The sequence below is a fragment of the Aricia agestis genome, chromosome 18, assembly GCF_905147365.1.
Source record: "Aricia agestis chromosome 18, ilAriAges1.1, whole genome shotgun sequence".
NCBI classification, from domain to species: domain Eukaryota; kingdom Metazoa; phylum Arthropoda; class Insecta; order Lepidoptera; family Lycaenidae; genus Aricia; species Aricia agestis.
In genome coordinates this window covers 11,343,829-11,365,029 of record NC_056423.1, presented here as the reverse complement: position 1 = coordinate 11,365,029, position 21,201 = coordinate 11,343,829, and the positions used below count along the sequence as shown (strand labels likewise).

At 37.7% G+C, this 21,201-nt stretch overlaps 1 protein-coding gene across 1 annotated transcript; it reads left to right on the top strand.

The window, feature by feature from the left end:
- Positions 1-18,273: 18,273 nt before the first annotated feature.
- Positions 18,274-19,062, top strand: LOC121736233. Its single transcript, XM_042127319.1, has one exon. The coding sequence runs from the start codon at positions 18,274-18,276 to the stop codon at positions 19,060-19,062; it is 789 nt and encodes a 262-aa protein (XP_041983253.1).
- The last annotated feature ends 2,139 nt before the right edge of the window (positions 19,063-21,201 follow it).

The window sequence follows — 21,201 nt, the reverse complement described above, 5'->3', positions numbered from 1 at the left end:
CCCCGACCAATTGTAAGACCCTCTGCTCCAGATCCGTGAGCTTTGTATAAGCAGCAGGACCACCACCAGTTCCTATAGCCGCCTTATGAAGCCGAGCAGCTTTTTTTTGTATTATTTTTGAAATCACTCCACACCTTGACAAGCAGTAATAAATTATATTAATGAAATATAGTGTAAAGTACTCAAACCTTTACAATACTTTGCAAACAGAGATGTCAAACCTTCTTCCATCTATCAACAGTTTTTGTTGCACCACTCCCATCGCTATTCAGTAGATTTGCCAACTGTTCTCAATTTTGCATGTGTCTAAACTTGCCACTCGCTTCCGATGTTGGCTTTGTGATATCCCCATGTCTAAAAAGTACAAAAATTTTCAGTTTAAAACCGTGAGCTTGCCGCCCGCTTTTTACATTTACAGTAAATATGTATATTCACTGGTATGGTTAACCGATTCAGTGCGGTATCATTTTTTGAAATATTTTGCGTCTGACTGCTAACAAATATTTCGTGGATCCTGTGAGGCGCCTAGCGCCAGGAACTTTGATGACTCTTCTCGAGCCCCACCCGCCATGAATTATAATTTATCGTTGTTTCCTCTGTTTCCAATTGTCTTTCTTTTATCCGGACTTTTACGGATTAATAGTTCGTTTCAAGTATTTAAAAGTGATTATTTACGTGTACAAACAGAAATGGAAGGTAAGTAACTTATTTTTATCAGGTGTTGTAAACCTTTGGCTATATTGATCAATTTATTTTCGTTTTATTGTAGAACGGGATATTACATGCTAGTCATGTATAACGCCAAAAAAATGTATCTACTTTTTATAGCATTTTATAAACAAATAAACATGGTATAAGTTGTGGTTTTATGTGTTATAACTTATATGTGTATATAAATATGTTTCTTTCATACCGGTGTGAAGCAGGGGCGGGCTGCTAGATAATTATTGAAATAAATGTGAGGTTTTGGTGTTGGCGTTATATATTTATAAAATAATTCATCGACCATATTAATCACCAATTAAAAATGTTTAAGACTCCTTAAGTGTAAGTTTTTATGCAATATCCTAAAACCACAGAGTACTATAATACTGGCGTAACAGAGAGACAATCGCCATACTTCATTTGGAACCCTTCTGACTAACTAATACAGTGCCAGCACTAACAAGAGGAACTAACTCCACGCATAGTTATTCAATAAATAATATTCAATAAATATTGCTAAAATTACGTTTTTATCGCAATAGATGGTATATTTATCACCGGCGTATTCGGTCCATAGTAGCCACTAAGCTGTAATAGGTGGCATTGCCATACTTGTCAATAACTCAAGGCGGATTGTGGTGGATGGATTCAATGCAACTACTTGTACTTGCATTACCTACCCAAGCGGGAATTACATTTGACTATGCATTTTACACTTACCTGCCACAGGACCACTTACAAACCGTACCCACAGTTTCACCCGCGTTATATCGTTTTTTTCCTGGGGTAAGAAATAGAACATCCCATGTCGGTTCCCGAATATCAAGCTAAAACCGTATACGCCAGTATTATAGTACTCTGACCGTACTAAATTTCATCAAAATCGGTACAGCAGTATACATTTGTTTGTGCGCACCGCGTTTTCACTTGCAATTTCAAGTTTGTCAGTCCCAAGGGACTATCTAAATTTCATCAAAATCGGTTCAACCGACAGATTTTAAAAGCTTGTATTTATCTTGCAGTGTTTGTATTTACACCGGGTGTAAGGGACAGGTTTCCGATAAACTGTAAGGGGTTGCTCAGTCAACGAAACTGAACAACTTTCACGGAAAAAAAATTTCAGGAATAGAAAAAAAATGTTGGCTTCCCCATACAAATTTTCTGATCGAAGTGGTCATTTTGTATGGGGAAGTATTTTTTTTTGTTTCCTGGAAAAAATTCTTCGTGAAAGTTGTTCAGTTTCGTTGACTGAGCAACCCCTTTCAGTTGGTTTTCGGAAACCTGTCCCTTACACTCGGTATAATGTTTCCCAGTGTCCCTTTGAACTGGAATATGATATGGTATGGTAACTTAGGTGAGAATGTAATAACAGTAATGATATGATAAAAGTAACCAGATGCGGTAGGCAGGACCGTCTCTTCATGAGGGAACTATAAATAAATAAAATAAAAATTGTTTTATTTCTGAATAAATTTGAATCAAATATTTTCAGAATGTTGAACTACATGTTGCCTACCACCGGTTCGGGAACTAACCCGGCGAGAAGAACCGGCGTAAGAAACTCGCACGGGGCCACTTTTTAGTAAAAAAGTGGAAAATTTGTCTTTTAAAAAAATAAAATTTACAATGTAAATAACTTTATCTATACAATATGAATACACAATTGTAAGTCACATATAATAAATGTAGAAGCAGCCTTGCAAGCAGCCATCCTACTCCCAAGATGTGCTATCGTTTAGGAAATCTTTGACCGTAGGCTTTGGCACACAAACGTTCTTTAATTACTTTTTTAAATTTATTAATTGATAGATTTTGAACGTTTTCCGGGATTTTATTGTAAAGGCGTATACATTGACCTTTAAAAGATTTACTTATTTTGCTAAGTCTGATCACTGGTATTTCCAGCTTGTGCCTATTTCTAATGTTTCTACCGTGACTATCACTTTTAGTTTTAAATTTAGTTAAATTCTTTCTAACATACAATACATTATCCAAAATGTATTGAGAAGCAACAGTTAGAATACCAATTTCTTTAAACTTTTCTCTCAGAGATTCAAAAGCTGACATTTTATAAATTGAGCGTATAGCTCGCTTCTGCAGCACAAAAATTGTATTGATGTCGGCAGCGTTTCCCCATAAAAGGATACCATAAGACATTCTACTGTGAAAATAACTAAAATAAACTAGTCTTGCCGTGTCTTCATCAGAAATTTCCCTAATTTTTCTGACTGCATATGCTGCAGAACTGAGCTTACCTGCAAGATTAGCAATATGAAGACCCCATTATTAACTTCAACCCTTTGAGTCCTATTTTTGAGGTAAGAAGTCAAAAGGCTGAGTGCTGAGTCCCTTATACCATAGTGGTGCAATTTTTTGATTAAAGTAGCATGCTCGACACAGTCAAATGCCTTAGAGAGGTCACAAAAAATACCTAAGGCATCCTGTGACTCCTCCCAAGCTTCAAATATGCTACAAAGAAGACCTATACCAGCATCCGTTGTGGAACGACCCTTAGTAAAACCGTATTGGTTATTGTGTAATAAATTATTTAAATTAAAATGTAACAGTAATTGCTGTAAAATTATTTTTTCAAGAGTCGGTAAAATCGAAATAGGCCGGTAATTAGTCAGATCTGATTTAATTCCCGCTTTAAATAAAGGTACGACCTTACTGTGCTTCATTAAGTCAGGAAAAACACCACTCTTAATGCAGTCATTGAAAATTATTGCCAGATGAGGAGCTATGATGTCAATTATCGATTTAATAATTTTTGTAGACATGCCCCAGAGATCAGTAGTATTTTTAATATTCAACAATTTAAAGGTATCAATAATATCTCTAGGGCTAATTTCCCTAAACTTAAAATTGACATCACATTCCTTTACATTGTCTCTGAGTAGCTTTTCAGCAGCTTCTGGTGAGGAATTTAGATTTTTTGTAGTTGAGACCGGAATGTCAGCAAAAAACTTTTCAAAAACCGTCGCATCTTCGAGATTATTTGTAATCTTTTTATTTTCAAAGTATAATTCAAAATCAGTGTTACGACAGGTGACGTTTCCAGTCTCACCAGATATAACCTTCCATGTAGTTTTGATTTTATTTTTAGAATTTTTAATTTTATTTTTGATATATAGAGCCTTAGCAGCTTTACAAACTTTTCGGAAGGTTTTAGAATAATTTTTAACATATGCTTTAAATGATTCACTACTGTTGCTACACCTCTCATCATATAATTCATATAATCTTTGCCTACGTATTTTAATTCCTTTAGTTGCCCATTCAATAAATCTGATTTTTTTATTATCGTTTCTAACTGTTTTAGAAGTAAATACTGTATTAAATTGTGTTCTTATTACCTTAAACAAATTATTAAAAGCTTCATCTGAGCTATTTGATCTACCCAATGACTGAATATTTGAATTTAATTTACTTCTAAATTGCTCAATACGTTTTGTAGTCACAGGAACAAACACAAGATTATCTTTTACGTTATTATCGCAATTGACATTAAATGATGCTAACTGTCCACAGTGATCAGAGCTTAACTTATTAATTATTTCTTTTTTATCGGGAATGAGATTTGTAAATATGTTATCAATACAAGTAGCTGTGGTCTCACAGACTCTTGTAGGTTCATGAAACAAATTGAAAAGGTTATATGATTAAAAATAAAGATGTGAATGTAACAGTTGTGGAATTTAAATCCAATAAATTAATGTTAAAGTCTCCACATATAATAACCCTTTTGTTTGTTTTTTCCATAGTTTGTTCAAAGGTATCAAATATAGTACCTGAAGGAGGCCTGTATACACCCACAATAATAAGATGACTTAGCTCTATGCAAGCTACTTCAATTGTTCGTTCAATAGAGAGACTCACAATATCTTTACGTTCCTTAAATTTTAAATTATTTCTAATTAATATTAAAGAGCCGCCTCTAATGGCATTTTCTCTACTGAACGAACTAGCTATCTGGTGGTTATTGAAATTGAAAGTGAGTTCATATTGTCTGAACCAGTGTTCAGATATACAAATAATATCAATGTTAAATTCCTTTAAAAATAACTCAATTTCAAGTTCTTTACCTACCATACCTTGTAAATTTTGATGCACCAGATTAATCAAATTACATTTATTCTTACTTAATATATTTGAGTCTAACAAATTATTGGTAGGATTTTCAATACTAAATTTATTTCCGCAAGAGATGTCCTCCATTGTCTTATTATCTAATTTAAATAAATATTTGGAACATATTCCAATTCGTTAATATTATGACTAGTATAATTCTGCTCAATAGAAGCAGTAGTCTCTGAAGCCAAACACTTGGCTTGTTTAAAATCTAAAAAGTTAAATAGCAACCTGGCTATTCGTCTTTTATAAAAATTAGATAAGAAGTACTTATCTCTTGTCATGGTGGATAACTTAAAATCTAAATTATTAATGTCTACAACCTGACATTGCTTATGTGAGTCATCTAAAATGATACAATTATTATTTACAGTAGTATACATTAGGCTGTTCAGTTGATACCTAGAATAGTTTTCTTTATTATATCTCTTTGGCAACATTTGTATATAGGGAAAAGTAAACAAGATAACATTATTAATATTTTCAATAATAAATAATTTATCTAGAAATTCGGTCATTTGTTTTTTGTTTAATTTTCCCTTCCTCCCAACTAAAACTATTAATGTTGTATTCGGACAATAAGTCATAGCCAAAGCCCTGCACATTATTTCACTATAAGTAGCTCCAGGCATACAGAAATTGGAAAATGATTGTCCAATACACATCCTATTTAAATAAATACCTAAGTCCTTACCTAATTCATCACTGAACAAAGCAATTTGTGGGCAGAACTCCTCAACGGCTAGTAGTATGAACACGAAACTTTGTATATATGTTTAAGTTTGTTAGCTGAACATTATCTTTACCATGAAATAAAGCTGCAGCCAGGACTGTCTCCTTATGAGGTAATTCCTCAACGGCTAGGTAGCACGGACACGAAATTTTACATATAGGTTTAAGCTTGTTATTTAAACATGATATATGCCATGAACTGGATTGTTTCCTCATTAGGGCACTCCGGCTAGTAGCAAGGACAAGAAAAGAAAGTTTATTTTATTCCTTTTAGAGCATATATATTATATACAATGTGTCCCGACACCGGTGTCCCATCCTTTAATGTCATGATCTATGGCATATTTTATCGACAAATTGGCTCTCAAATTTTTTCTCTCTCAGAGAGAGAAAAAATATAATTAAACTTTCAATATACAAAAATGAGTCTCAAATATAGTGAGACTGGCATATTCTATAATATTATGAAAAGTGAAACTGGGGCTACTAACGTTGGTATCTCTATATTAGAGTAAGTTTTGTGTAAAATCAATACGTGATTTTTATCATTTAAAATATTGTCTTCCTGCAGTAATTTTGATTTACATTTTACGCATTTAAATTTATCCACTGTAGTCTTTGCTAACCACCCAGAAAAGTAAGCGACGGAACATTGTTCTAAAGTAGGCCCGCCTTCCTGGCTTAGTTGGTAGTCCATTGATGACAAGTTACATTCTTCATTGTAATCGGAGCTCTGTTGATGAGATGAATGTCATGTCCATTTCAGCTGATGAAGTTTAAGGCATCACATCAATTTTAGATGTCTCCACTTCTGGTACCACAAGAAACTCATCTTTATCCGCTTCACAATTTGTAGCATCAAGTTTGATGAGACTATTCAATAAATTACTTCGAAATATTGCTCTTAGTACTCTTGGAGTAGGGTTCCTGTTGCATCCAGTTTTCATTCTAAACAGGCCAAACAAATCTATGACATCCTGGTTGAGGCGATTTGTCATAAGGAATTTTATTCCATTTTCATGGTCCTGATCAAATAATTGAATTATGGCTGCGATTATTTGTTGCAATCCTACAAAGCTTACAAAGATTCTATTTTGAATAAAAGATATTACTAGTGTTCTAAAACTTGGAATAATACTAATAAGTTGAAATTTTATTAGAAATGTGGTAAGTAGTGCCATCTGTTAGAATTTATACGTAATTAAAGTAGAATGCATGTAGCTGACAGGAAATGATAAAACTAACAGTGTACACGTAAAATACGTGACAAATAAAGCCACTTTCATTGAGGAGAAACCTCTGAAAAATGTTATTTCATCATAGTTTTACAGGTAAACATTTTATCTCCTCTCGGGCGTCACACGCCTTACAGAAAAGATACCCATGGTGCCTCTGCGGCGACAATACGAAGAGAAAATGCGATATAAGAAAATGGACAGAGCGTGCACAATCAAAAAAGTACTTTAGATTTACATACTAAAAATAATATCTAATAATAATACTATATTATAACAAAAATAAATAATTTATAATACCATACTAATTGAAATAAATACAAAACAATTTACCTATAATACATAAATACTATATGTATATTAATTAATAACGGTATTTATATGGATTCTTGGAGATAATGCTCTTTTAACCTTTTTTTGAATAAACTGATAGTGGGGCTATCGCGAACAGCATGAGGAAGTGATTTCCACAATCTGACTACATGAACAGTGAATGAGTAAGAGTAAAAGTTGGAATGGGATATGGAGGGGTCGGGAAAAATTAAATCGATCGACAAGGTAGGAGGGAGATAGAGGATTATACAGGATTTTATATAGTAAGCTAAGGATATGGGAGTTGCGACGGAGACTGATGGGAAGCCACTTGAGTTTTAATCTGAATTTAGAAATGTGATCGAACTTTTTTAGGCCAAAAATAAAACGGATACAGAGATTCAGCAAGCGTTCTAATTTTGTAAGTTGTTCCTCATTCAGGTCTAAGTAGCAGGAATCGGCATAGTCGAGGATAGGGAAAATAAGGGTTTGGACAAGGAGAATTTTGGTAGGAATAGGCAAGAAATTTTGGAGGCTCCTCATCATGTGCAACGAGTGGTGCACCTTTCTGCTGACTTCATTAACCTGAGGTTTCCAACTAAGATTACTGTCCAAGATGATCCCTAAATTTTTTGCTGAGTCAGCGTAGTCGATAACAGTACCATTATATATGACTGGAGGCACATTGCATAAGTGTTAAGTCATGTATTTGCTGCCAATTATGATGGCCTGCGATTTTCTCGGATTCACAAGAAAACCGAAAGATCTGGCCCAGACGGCTATTTGTTGTAGGTCAATGTTAATGCCGGTAACCGCAGAAATGATATCTTCGATAGTACAATGCCGATAAATTTGCAGGTCGTCTGCGTATAAATGAAAATTTGATCTGCTGAAAGTAGTGATAACATTAATAAAAATAGAGAATAGGAGGGGAGAGAGAACGCCACCTTGAGGAACACCCGCTTCAATATCGCACCAATCTGAGGTGGACTCATCTGAGCGGACACGTTGCGAGCGTCCTCGAAGGTAGGTGTCGAACCAGTCCACCACTGAGGGAGATATGTTAAGGGAACGAAGGATGGAAAGGATGATATCAAAGTCTACAGAGTTAAATGCGCTGCTAAAATCAAGGAGAACTAGGATTGAAATACATTTGTTTTCCATTGCTAGTAGAGATCATCTGTGACTTTTAGCAGCGCTGTGACAGTACTGTGACCTGGGCGGAAACCGGATTGGAATGGAGAAAGTAACTTATTAGAGGATAGGAATTGGGAGAGCTGTTTATGAACAAAGTGTTCAAGGATTTTAGAGAGTTAGAGAGATGGGGTAGTATAGATATTGGCCTTAAATCGGAAACGGAAGATGGATTTGGTGTTTTAGAAAGTGGAATAATATTAGCACGTTTCCATGCTGAAGGGAAAGAACTCATTGTCAAGGAGTAGTTAAGGATATGTGAGAGAATTGGCAAGAGTTCGGGAAGGGTAAGTGATATCATGCGAGGGCTTAGGTTATCATCGCCTGCTGCACTAGATGTTATAGCCATGATGTGTTTACGTACTTCATCATCAGAGACAGGCGTGAATGAAAATGGAGTACAGGAAGGGAGAGGAAGAGAGCGAAGATGGGATATGGTATGGGCTTTAGTGTTCTGGTCGACAACTACTGGTGGGACAAAGAAATGAGAGTTAAGCTCGTTTAAGTCAATCGTGTTATTGAAGCTGGCGGAAGATTTGCCAAAACCGAGTGTCGAAAGAAATCGCCATAGTTGAGAAGGGTTACTTTGTTCTATAGTCATCTATTACACTCATGTGTATTATATCTAAATATCTAATTTACGCGGGCGAAGCCACGCGGAACGTCTAGTAAAACAATAAAACTGATTGTATACACTTACCTGACATCACAAAAACTAGTGTGCGCTGTGTGTAAGGTGAAGTTTTTCAAAAACTGCCTCGGTTCAGAAAAAAAATCACAAAAACAACTACGGCACCTAAAAATATTCTGGTTAGACCAAAATAAAGCTTAAAGACCGTTTCCTATCCCTTCAGCGGGGCTAAAATGGTCGTATAGCAATTGCTCTCAATCAATTCACAAAATGAATTGTCAAAACTGTCAAAGTCACGTATGTCTATTGGTACTATTTACATGCCCAAAAATATAAAAAATGTCTCATAACTATTTGATAATTAGTTCCAAAATAATTACAAAACTTGTCCGCCCAGAGATTATACGATGACAGTACTCGCGCACTAAACTATAAAAGTAAGTATATATATAATTTGAAATGACGTTAAATGAACGAAAATAAGTAGTAATTTATGATACGCGTGATCTAGTAGGAAGTTTAAAGGTACTTTTTCAACTATTCGTAACTGCAAAAGCTGTACAATGGGCCACATATAACCCTTTATTACACTCCTTTTGTTTATTAGACTCACTACAGTGCCGCCTATAATGTTGATAGTCTGCCTTAAGTCCAGTGTTCCTACTTACAACGCTACTTTAATTCTAATATTATACTGCTATTGTATGGCCATGGTGAACTTAGAGCTGTTTAATTTGTGCCCAAACTAGTAGTTTAAGAGCATTATATCCGGATATAATGCTATTGTATGGAATGGTTATACCGCTTGTGGAATACACGTGAACCATTTGAACATACGATATACAACTTAAAATACTACTTCAAAAATCTGTCAAAATCATACAAATTAATGCTGCGCCGCGCCTCGCTGACGCCGACGTTCATTACTAAAAAAAGGCTCTGCACTCGTCTGTGAATCTCGTCTCTGCTCCAATCACTCATATTCCATCTAATACCAGACATACTCTACTAACGTTATTATCCCCCACACCAATATTTTAATGTTAATGAATAATTACATAGGACTGTAAATTACTGCAAATTGTACAAAATTGGGAAAGATGCCTGGTGACCTGAAACATAGGTTAATGCACAGCTTAGGCACCGGTCTTCCGTGAATTATTTAAGTTAATCACTTGAATATTTGGATTGATGGTTTTTGCCAACTTTATCAGTTATCACTGGCATAAGATGTGCCCACATAAACCAGCCAACAACCTTATAATTATTATGATACTGATATCAAACCTTTTTTTATGTTCCGCTAAATATGCCAGTGTGTGTACACACCACATGGAGTCTCCATGTGGTGTGTACACACACTCCGTGTCTCCATGATGGAGACACGGAATCAGAAACTGAAACCATACCAGGTAGTTGGAGAAATGAGGGTGAACATTCATTAGTACTCCCTATCACTAATGCGCCACGTAGAAGTGGGAATCATGCAAAGAAAATACGTTTACTTTTCGCTAAACATTTTGCTACTAATGGAGCAATACCTTGGCTAAATAGATATTGAAATTAATGACATTGTTTACCTGCATAGCGTGTGTTGTATCATTTGACGTATATTTTCATTGTCTTGCTGCATAGAACATGTCTTCTAATCATTCTACAAAGTTTAGTTAGTCCTAGTGTAGTTAATTTCTCCGTAAAATTTAAAACATAATGCAATTAGGAATTGATTACATGTTAATTTTTTATATAAAACTGTATTTTTGATTGAGGTTATTAAGTGGGGTTCTTATAAGATCTGTATAATAATTACCAGAGCCGGTGATTTGGCTTTTAGATATTCTCTATTTTTCTCTTCTGTACTACGATAGGAGCACAGTCGTCTTTTTCATTAACTCCGGCACAGGGACTCCCACTTCACGACTGATTCCAAGCATCCTCTCTATGCGATTTATTGTGATACGAAGATAGTTTAGTATTCCACAGTAGATCTTTTGTACCATACAGTTGAATTAATTTACGGCACTTTTGGTTATCCATATTGGGAGCTGGGAGCGCAATAAACATTAAAAAAAAAATACAACGTGTCCGTCTCAATTGGCGCGCCCCACAACTGATGCGCCGTGCGCGGTAAAAAACCGACACCCTACAGAACGGACCGAGTCGAGTTCCCGAGTTCGCGCACTAACGAACATATTGGCGGGCGTTCAAAAGTGGCATCTATTCTATTTCGCGCGGCTCCAGCGCACGCCAATCTTCAATCTCTTGGAGCTGTTAGGGCCCCTTTTCCAAATCGCTTTAAAAAAAAGATTTTAATTACACACTTTATTCAACTTTGAAATTAACAAATATAAGATTGGATTACGATTGGGACCCTTTAAGCAGAACCAAAGTTACCTGAGGAAGTTTCGAAGCCAACTGACTCCCGCTCCGAACTACTGAGACCTATACTAACAACCAAATTGCTGATTCAGCTTTTGTAAGGATTTACCCTTACAGGGTTGGGATAGAACACCTTCCCCCCTAAGATGTAACTTCGAAGACGAAGTTACAGCCGAAAAACTAAAAGTTAAATTTTATGAAATTTTAAAATTTACTTTTAAAGTTATTTATGTTTTCAAGTTCTATATCCTGTTCCAAATCACTGGTTTGTATAATAATGCACTGCATATTTTTAGAAATTTTATTATCTTTCTGTGCTAAGTTAAATTTTACGGCTCTGCTGCCAGGTTTCACACATTTATAAATTCTAAATAAACAGTAAATAAAAATCAACAATTATAAAAATAACTGCAATAGAGTAATGTGTCCCATATTGAACTATATGAGGATGCTCTAAAATCGTTGAGTCCTCAGAGGTTTCAAGAAATATTTGTTTATTAAATTTATTGTTATCTAAATCGAAGTTTTGTAGTTTAATAGAGGTGACATTCTTCATACTTAAATTTGATTTTTATTCGCTTTAGGTTAATTTTCCGGATATTTTTCAGACACTGGGGATTTCCGTATCCCACCGCTGCCACCATAAATGGTAGGGCCCCTTTTCCAAATGGCTTTAAAAAAAGATTTTTAATTACACACTTTATTCAACTTTGGAATTAACAAATATAAGATTAGATTACGATTGGGACCCTTAGGCAGAACCGTCACTGAGGAAGTTTGATTAAAGCAAATAAATCAACCTTCGGTTGGCCAAAGGTATTGACGATTTTTTCAAATGCCGTGGAATTCAATTCCCACTCAATATCTATATTTCTCGATACACTATCTGCCTCAACATTTAAACAGGACTTAATGTAAGATGCAAATATGAAAACGCGTCGTTTTTCACACCGGGCCCATATCTTTCTAGCTATATCATTGGGAATTGGGTATTGCACTCCACCCATTCTGTTTATGTAGGCAATAGCTGTGGTATTGTCAACGCGTAATAATATATGACAGTCATGCATAGCACTAGCAAACGACTTAAGTCCGAAGTAGACAGCAAGAAGCTCCAAATAGTTTATGTGATGACATTGCTGTGTGGTAACAGGGTTACTAGATGTCCAAATACAATTTTGCCACCATAGTAAGTCATCATGTAAGTAATGTGGGATCTCCATAACTTGGTCGTAGTCGTCATCGCTTAGTAAAACTAAATATTTGGCCCTTTCCAGAAATTTCGTATGTAACCATCCGTAAGCCACGGCTGGCAAGTACGTGGGAGAAGTTTAGATGTGGGAGAGCCATGCTTAAGCACGAATGGACCGGCTCGACCGGAAAAATACCACGTTCTCACAGAAAACCGGCGTGAAACAGCGCTTGCGCTGTGTTTCGCCGAGTGAGTGACTTTACCGGTGGCCCAATCCCCTACCCTATTCCCTTACCTACCCTCCCCTATTCCCTTACCTACCCTCCCCTATTCCCTTCCCTTTCCTACCCTCTCCTATTACCCTATTCCCTCTTAAAAGGCCGGCAACGCACCTGCAGCTCTTCTGATGTTACTTCTCCTATAACCCGTGATCCAGTTTAATATAGTCTCGTCAATAGTTATGGAGCACCATTCATCATAAAAATATTTTAAGCGACCTGAATGTACCTGTAAGTCTATTGCCGGCGTTTGGCGGCGGTCGTCTGCTTGTGGTTGCGAGGCGCAGGCGGCGGAGGAGACGCTGGGAACCAGCGCGCGCCGCGAGCGTGCTGGTTCGGCGCCACACGGCGGCGATACATCGTCCTGCCGACTTCATCCCGCTGCCACGGTGCGACGCTGACGCTCGTGAACCTCGTTGTTTCATCTGTGTCGATGGCGGTGGGATCTAGGAGTTAAAATGTGCAGACTGAAGTAACATCCCTGTCTTTTGAATCCCTCTTGAGGATTTAATAAACTCTACTAAGTTATCGCCAAACAAGTGGCTGTCTCTCTTCCTGTTTTTGAAAGGATTTAAAAAGGACTTGTCCACCATTGGGGTGATAAGGGAACGTCTTGTCTCGGTTTCGGCAAAATGAGAATCAGCTAGAATTTTTGCAGCGTCTGTCAGATTCCGTAGAATATCCGACGTATCTACAAAATAAAATTAAATAAATCAAATATCTTTTTATTCAAAATGGGTATCATGAATCATGATACACTCTTTGAAAGTCGAACGAAGAAACTACGTTGCCTACCACCGATCTTATCCACAATGTCAGTCATAGCGGACTATCACCGACATTTTGGCTAAGACTGTAGATAAGTCGGGTATTCTACAGAATCTGACAAATAAATACAGTAAATCGTAAAAAAGCAGAATCAGATGGGATGTGCGCTTTCTATTCTGGGTCGGAACCCAGAATAGAAAGCGCACATCCCATCTGATTCTGCTTTTTTACGATTCTCATGTCTCGGTTCCGGGCAGATTCAGTTAACATAGCACCGATCTCGGGATTTAAAATCGGTGCCTTGGCTAATGGACAATTCTTAAGCAGTAAATATTTTTTTCAATAACTCTTCACGAGCCTCACGAGAACAGATGCACGAAAACTACTTGTCAAAAATGTTAAGAGCGATAGCAAGTACAATTATAAGAAAAAATAATTTTCCTATATTTTAGGTGTTTTTTATGTTGATACATCTTTAATAAAACTTTCATTAGTACTTTTTTTTTGATTTGACTATTTTTGTGACTAAATGAACAAACTGTTCTACAGTTAGGTGGGTGCAAAAGTATTTTTATCCTTTTTTTTTTTTTTTTTTTTTTTTTTTTTTGAAATAAGGGGGCAAACGAGCAAACGGGTCACCTGATGGAAAGCAACTTCCGTCGCCCATGGACACTCGCAGCATCAGAAGGTTTGCAAGTGCGTTGCCGGCCTTTTAAAAGGGAATAGGGTAGGGGAAGGTAGGGAAGGGAAAGGAATAGGGAAGGGTAGGGAAGGGAATGGGGTAGGGGATTGGGCCTCCGGTAAACTCACTCACTCGGCGAAACACAGCGCAAGCGCTGTTTCACGCCGGTTTTCTGTGAGAACGTGGTATTTCTCCGGTCGAGCCGGCCCATTTGTGCCGAAGCATGGCTCTCCCACGTATATCCTATGGCGCAATAAACTATTTTAATTATTAATTATTATCATTTAATTTGTTGTCCGGTTATGGTGGCTGGAAAAGTTGGCAACCCTGGTTATACTATGACCAGTTATAATTATTGTGACAAAAAACGCTTGAAGGCACGGAAGTTCCTTCCGCTATCCACGAGATCACCGTAGTATGCGACACCAGATTTAAAAGTAGGTTGTTAAGCATTGCAGTTACATTGGACAGCAAGAAATAGTAATTACGAGCGACCATAAATAAAGATTTTTAAAAAAGTGGTAAAGGTTTTTACTTAAATTTAAAGGTTAAATAAAACTATTAAACTACTGAGCTCGAAAATGAATTAATTTTGTAAAAATATTTCGAATATTTTGTTTTGAAACAACTTTTTGCTTAGTCCAATAGTGAATTCGTGTTTCAAAAAATACATAACATTACTTAATAAAAACCGATGGTTCCCAATTATAAACGGCTGGCAACGAAAATGATCTTCAAGAAAAATTTTGTTTGATTTAGTGCATGATTTAAAGCAACAAGATACCGATTTTGTCAATATGTTATCTTGTGAAAAAATAAATGTCTTTATGGGAATTAAATCTAAATATTTTTTCTGCTAACTTACATACGGTTTTTATATCCTTAGAAGTAATTATAAGGCCTTTATCTTTTATTTTAATTAAATCTGTATACTTGTCAGTGTCATTTGTTATTAAAGCTATCCTCACATTTAATTATATTTAACAATTTTCTTGTTATGAAACCCGCAATGTACGTGACTATCTCTTTGCTATAAAGGGTCAATCTAAAAGGATTTGCTAAGTAATCGTGGTCATTGTCAATGACGGGATCATTATAATTGCCAAAGTCGTTATCCTGGGAAATCGGTTCCAGCTTTGCAAGTAAATTTATCTTTGTTTCGTGACGAGTTTCAGTATAAGTTAAAATTTTAATTTCATCTAGTGGAGTACAATTTCCGGATGTAATATGCTTAACCTGAACGTGAATAAGACATTTGTACGCGCTCTGGAATTGGATATAGAGGCGGATTACCACTGCCGATATCTCGACCTATGTAACGGTCCTCCACTGATGAGTTTTGATGGGAATAGAGTCTAATATCTTCCTTCCGGCCTGAATCCTCGCATGTTTGTCTTCGCTGTATAGGGAGTCCACTTCATTTATGTTTTCTTCTAGATATCCGACCAACATCTCCAAGTCTAGATTGAGGAATTGAATTTTCACAGCATTGGAGGGTTTGCTATACATTAACTTTTCCAAGAGCATTCCCTCTCTGCCAGGCATTTCACAGACTATGGAGGAGTCGGTCAGGGTAATAGAGCCAAATGGGCCATTATAAACCCCTCCTCTTTCGATTTTAGATACGAGAGTCATCTTTTTAGGAGACCCGTGAGTGTCCTCCGTGTTGCTGGTAGATGATGTAGATAAGATGGGCTTGGAATAGAGATCATTCACTATTCTCTCCAGTCTATCAACGGACTCAGGAAGGTGAGTCAATCTCTCAGAGGCGCTATTGACCTGTTTAGAGAGATTATCCATCTCTTTTCTGATTAGTTGATGGTCTTCCTCCATAGAAACATTTCTGGAGCTCATGTCATCCACACAGGAGCTCAATACAGTGATCATCCGGTTGAAATGGCTCTGCGCATAGATCCCATTTGTCAGAATAATTCCCTCGAGCAGACCCAGAATTCGCTCTTTTCCATTCTTTTCTTTATAGTAGATCTGTTTGGATACCATCAGTCCTTGCTCCTCTGACATAGGGAGAGCGAGGAACCTGTCTAGTATTTCCTCAATATCCTCTGGTTCCGTCCAGTCCATGAAATACTCTCTCAGTAGACTTTGACCCTCTATAGAGAAGACATTCTTATTCTTGAGAGGAGAAAGAGGATTCTTGTCGGACTTTGGGGGTTTTGGATCTTGTGAAGGTTCTTCTTCTTTGTCTTCAGGAATAATGATTTCTCCAGCCTCCTCATTGATTCCCAATCCGGAAGAGAAATGGTCCTTCTTGTTAAACCCAGTTTCCGTTAACACATCATCAAATGAGCGGTTAGCTGATTTCTTCTGCTTTTTCGCTACGATTCCCTCAGACATCTTGATGTGAATGTGGTTCAGACAGAGAGCCTCGATAGTGGATGGCAACTGATTATTGGATTTTTTCTTTCATGGATTATATTTTTTATTTCATGGATGGCAGTAGGATTGTTATTAAAACCACCCCTAGAGCGGACTGCACTAAAGAAACATTCTAAATGTTCTTGGCTTAGTTTGTATACAGGTATTAAAGTCATTATCCCAGCAATTAAATTTTGATATATATTTTTAATGCTTGTGTGGCGGTACCCACAATTCGCCTAACATTCCTGCATCGCGCTATCGAAGTTTCGGAGAACGGCAAGATATATACAACGTCTGAAATGACGTCAGTGGGCTTCGGCCTGACCGAGCATGCTATCTCGCTCGGTCGGAAGATCTTCCTTTTCGGCCGCCACGAACAACGTTAAATTGGTGACCCCGACGTGATGCAGCGAACAACACGCCGATCAAAACCTACGGAGAAGAAACTATAAAGCTCAACCTTGGACTCCGTCGAAGTTTTCGATGGACGTTTGTAGTGGCCGACATCAAAACATCGATTCTGGGCGCCGATTTTCTACACCACTACAAACTACTCGTCGATCTTCACACGAAGAGATTGGTCGACAAAGTAACCGACTTATACGTCAACGCCGTGAAAGTCGTTACCGATATCGAGTCCGTGCACGTCGTGAGCAGCGACCAAGCTTACCACGACATCCTCAAGTTGTTCCCGAACGTCCTCCGGCCAATGTCACTGAAGCAGCCGAGCAAACACGATGTCGTTCATCATATTGAAACAACTGGGCCACTGCTTTTCGCTCGAGCACGACCTCTACCACCGGACAAATACAAGACCGCGCAGCTACAGTTCGAGCGTATGATGGAGATGGGAATCTGCAAGCCGTCTAAGAGTCCGTGGGCAAGCCCTCTACACGTCGTGAAGAAAAAGGACGGAACATTACGCGTATGTGGAGACTACAGACGACTTAATGCGGTCACTCTACCCGATCGCTATCCCATACCGCGTATACAAGACTTCACTTACAAGCTGCACGGCAAGAAGTTATTCTCGAAGCTCGACTTAAAAATGGCCTACTTTTGGATACCCATCTCCAATGAAGACGCAGAGAAAACAGCCATTATTACCCCCTTTGGCTTGTTTGAATTTAACTGCATGACGTTTGGCCTCCGAAATGCAAGCCAAACCTTCCAGCGGTTCATGCATCAAATACTCAGAGGTATAGACGGATGCTTCTCTTTTGTGGATGACCTCTTGATCTTCGCAGAAGATGAAGACAGCCACAAGAAGCTTCTCCGCCAAGTCCTAGAGCGCCTAGATCAAAACGGCGTCACACTGAACATCGAGAAGTGCGAGTTCGGGAAAAACCAAATAAATTTCCTGGGCTACGAAGTTTCCGCAGATGGTATTAAACCCAGCGAAGATCGCATCAAGGCAATAGCTACTTATCCGAAGCCGAAGACCATCATCTTTTTTTTTTTGTGAGGGTAGGCGTAGCGTCAACATCTAATTAAGACTCGGAATTTAAATTTATGAATAAAAATACTTACAGTGCTTAAAACAGTTAATGTATTACATTAGGTAATAGCTTAAACCCTCCTGTGCTCACCTCACTATAAATTTCGCACTAGTTCAATTTTTTTTCATCACTCTCATTTAACAAGTACTAACTACAATGGATTTGTCAACACAACTGGCTGCCAACATGGAAGACCTGGCTAAACTGTTCCAAACGCGCATGGATTCTTATGAGCAGCGACTCCACCAAGCAGCTTCTACACCATCCCATCCAGATTTGTCCAGTTTGAGCAGTGAGTTCCATGATTTTAAAAACTTTGTTTGGCAAACACTCTCCAAATTCAAAACACAAATCGATCTTCTCACTCTGGGACTTGACCGGCACGAGACTTTCCTCCGTAGAAAGATATTATTGTTCCATGGGATTACTGAAAATAAGAATGAAAATTTATTCAATGTTATTACTGACATAATAAAGGAGCAATTGAAGATATCTGAATTCACCTCTGATGATATCCAGTCTTGTCACCGACTCGGTTCTCCTAAGGTGAAAGCCCGTACAGTCTTGGTGCGATTCAAAGATTTTGTCCAACGCCGTGCAGTCTGGGATACTAAGACCGAGCTCAAGAGCAGCGGAATAGTTATCTCGGAGTTCTTAACAAAATCTAGGCATCTTGTGTTTATGGCTGCACGACAGCATTTTGGAGTACGCAGCTGCTGGTCCACCGAGGGAAAGATAGCAGTAATTTTGCCTGACAAGTCTCGGCGGAAGATTGAGTGCATGGAAGAGCTCAAGTCACTTATGGCCACTTTCCCCGGCGCTGCTAAAGATACAAAGACAGCCTCTGCCATGCCATTAAGTAAAACTGGTGACCCAAGGCAGAGTAATTTGGAGACCAAACTTCCCAGTGTAGCTGCATCCTCGCGCCGTACCAGAAGAACCTAGGTCCGTGCACAGACGCATTGCAGTTGACAATTCGGTAGCATGCATATTAAGTAGTTCTCTTTTGTTTGTTCCTTTGTGACGTAATTTGTAGTTATATTCTTTCTTGCCATTTTAAGGTAGTATAAGCTTTTTTCTGTGTTCTTTCATGTAGTTTAAAATAAGTTAAGCATGACCCGCTTTTGTTTTTTCTCAAAATGACATTTACTGACATCTGTCAGCTGTCAGCTTATAGACAAGTTTTTTTTTGTTTTCTCGTATAAGAAAGGCATAGGAAAGCCGAGCAATGCTTTTTTTTTTTATATTTACGCAAAATGTTGTTGTAGTTATTGATGTCTGCATAGCTTCATATACTTTGCGAGCTAAGTGCTTTTTTACTATATTTTGTTTTCGTAATGCTTTTTACATATTTTATTATTGATTTATCGGCGAATTTTGTAAAGCCGACTCCGTGCTTATGTGGTCTGCACTAGCTTTGTAATTTATTTATACATATTTTTTTTTGCTTGTTATTTCGCTGTACTTATAATTATTTTATTATTATTATTTTTTATTTTTTTTGCTTTTGGTGTTATATTATATGTGTGCTAATTTCTTCTATCATTACTATGGTGAGCAAGGATGGGTTTTATATTTTATATAGAAATAACTTATTTAGTAGTCAAATCTTGCTTATTATATTAATTAAATAAGTACTTATATTAATTTATAATTTTGAGTATTATATAATATAATATTTTATTTAATAGTTTATTATAATTATTGGTAGTTTATGGATTCATTTGATTATGGTAATGTTATTCATGATGACTTCGTTTCATGCTCTTCGTCCGACAGCTTTCTCAGTATTGATAGTGGTGATGGGGGATCGGTCACGTTTTCTGCTCATGAACAAATAATTAGTTCCTTTTCCCGTTTTCCGAAAAACTTTAACGTCGTCCACATAAATGCTCAGAGCATACCGCGCCACTACCCTGATATGATTGAAATGTTTGGCGATTCCCCGGTAGATGCTATTCTGGTCTCAGAGTCGTGGCTCAAGCCATCACTATCGTCAACTGCTTATGCTCTACCGGGTTATAAGCTAATCAGAAATGATCGCGTGGGCAAAAGTGGTGGTGGGGTGGCTATGTATTTGCGTGGTGACATTAACAGCAAGTTGATCACTGCTTCACCTAGCCGATACACTGGCTCTATTGAGTATTTGTGTGTTGAAGTCACCTTGCATCACAAGAGTGTCCTGCTTTGTGTGGCCTATATTCCATCAATGCGAATTGATTATTTTAACAGTTTAGAATCGCTTTTAGCCACACACAGCCCAAACTATGACTATACATTAATTGCAGGTGACTTCAACACATGTCTCTTGAAACAAGATTCGCGTGCCTCCAAACTCCGAACCTTACTCTCCTCCCTTAACCTCTGCATTCTCCCTCTTTTGGCAACTCATCATGCTCCCAATTGCGCCCCCTCCCTCCTAGATCTCCTTATCACGTCGTCTCCTGATCTCGTTGCATTCCATGGCCAGTTTCCCTCGAATATTTCGTATCACGACCTAGTTTTCCTCTCCTTTAAAATCAATCCTCCTCGTCGAAAACCAAAATTCCTTTACCTTCGTAGTTATAGGGCAGTGAAGTTGGAGGCTCTTAAGCATGATATATCTAATACGGACTGGTCTCATGTCTACTCGGCCACGAATATTGATTTAAAGGTGTCGTTGCTAACGGATAACTTGACCAAAATATTTAACATCCACGCTCCGCTCAAAAGAGTTAAGATAAAGCACGCACCGGCTCCTTGGTTATCACAAGACATTATTTCAATGATGGCTAAGCGTAACCGAGCTCTGTGCCGCTATAGAAAACGACCAACGGAAGCAAACCTGGAAAAGTATAAGTCCCTGCGGAATCATTGCAGTCGTCTGTGTAGGGATGCCAAAAGACGCCACATTCACTCCACTATCAGCCACAGTAACCCCTCCCAACTCTGGAAGTTTCTTTCTACGATTGGGATAGGAAAGTCTTCTGTTTTTCCCACTAATACTAAAGATTTAAATGCGCTTAACGCTATTTTTTCCAGCCCACCAACTTCAGTCGACCAAGCTACCAAAGCAAGCACGATTTCCCATCTCTCCTCGATTCC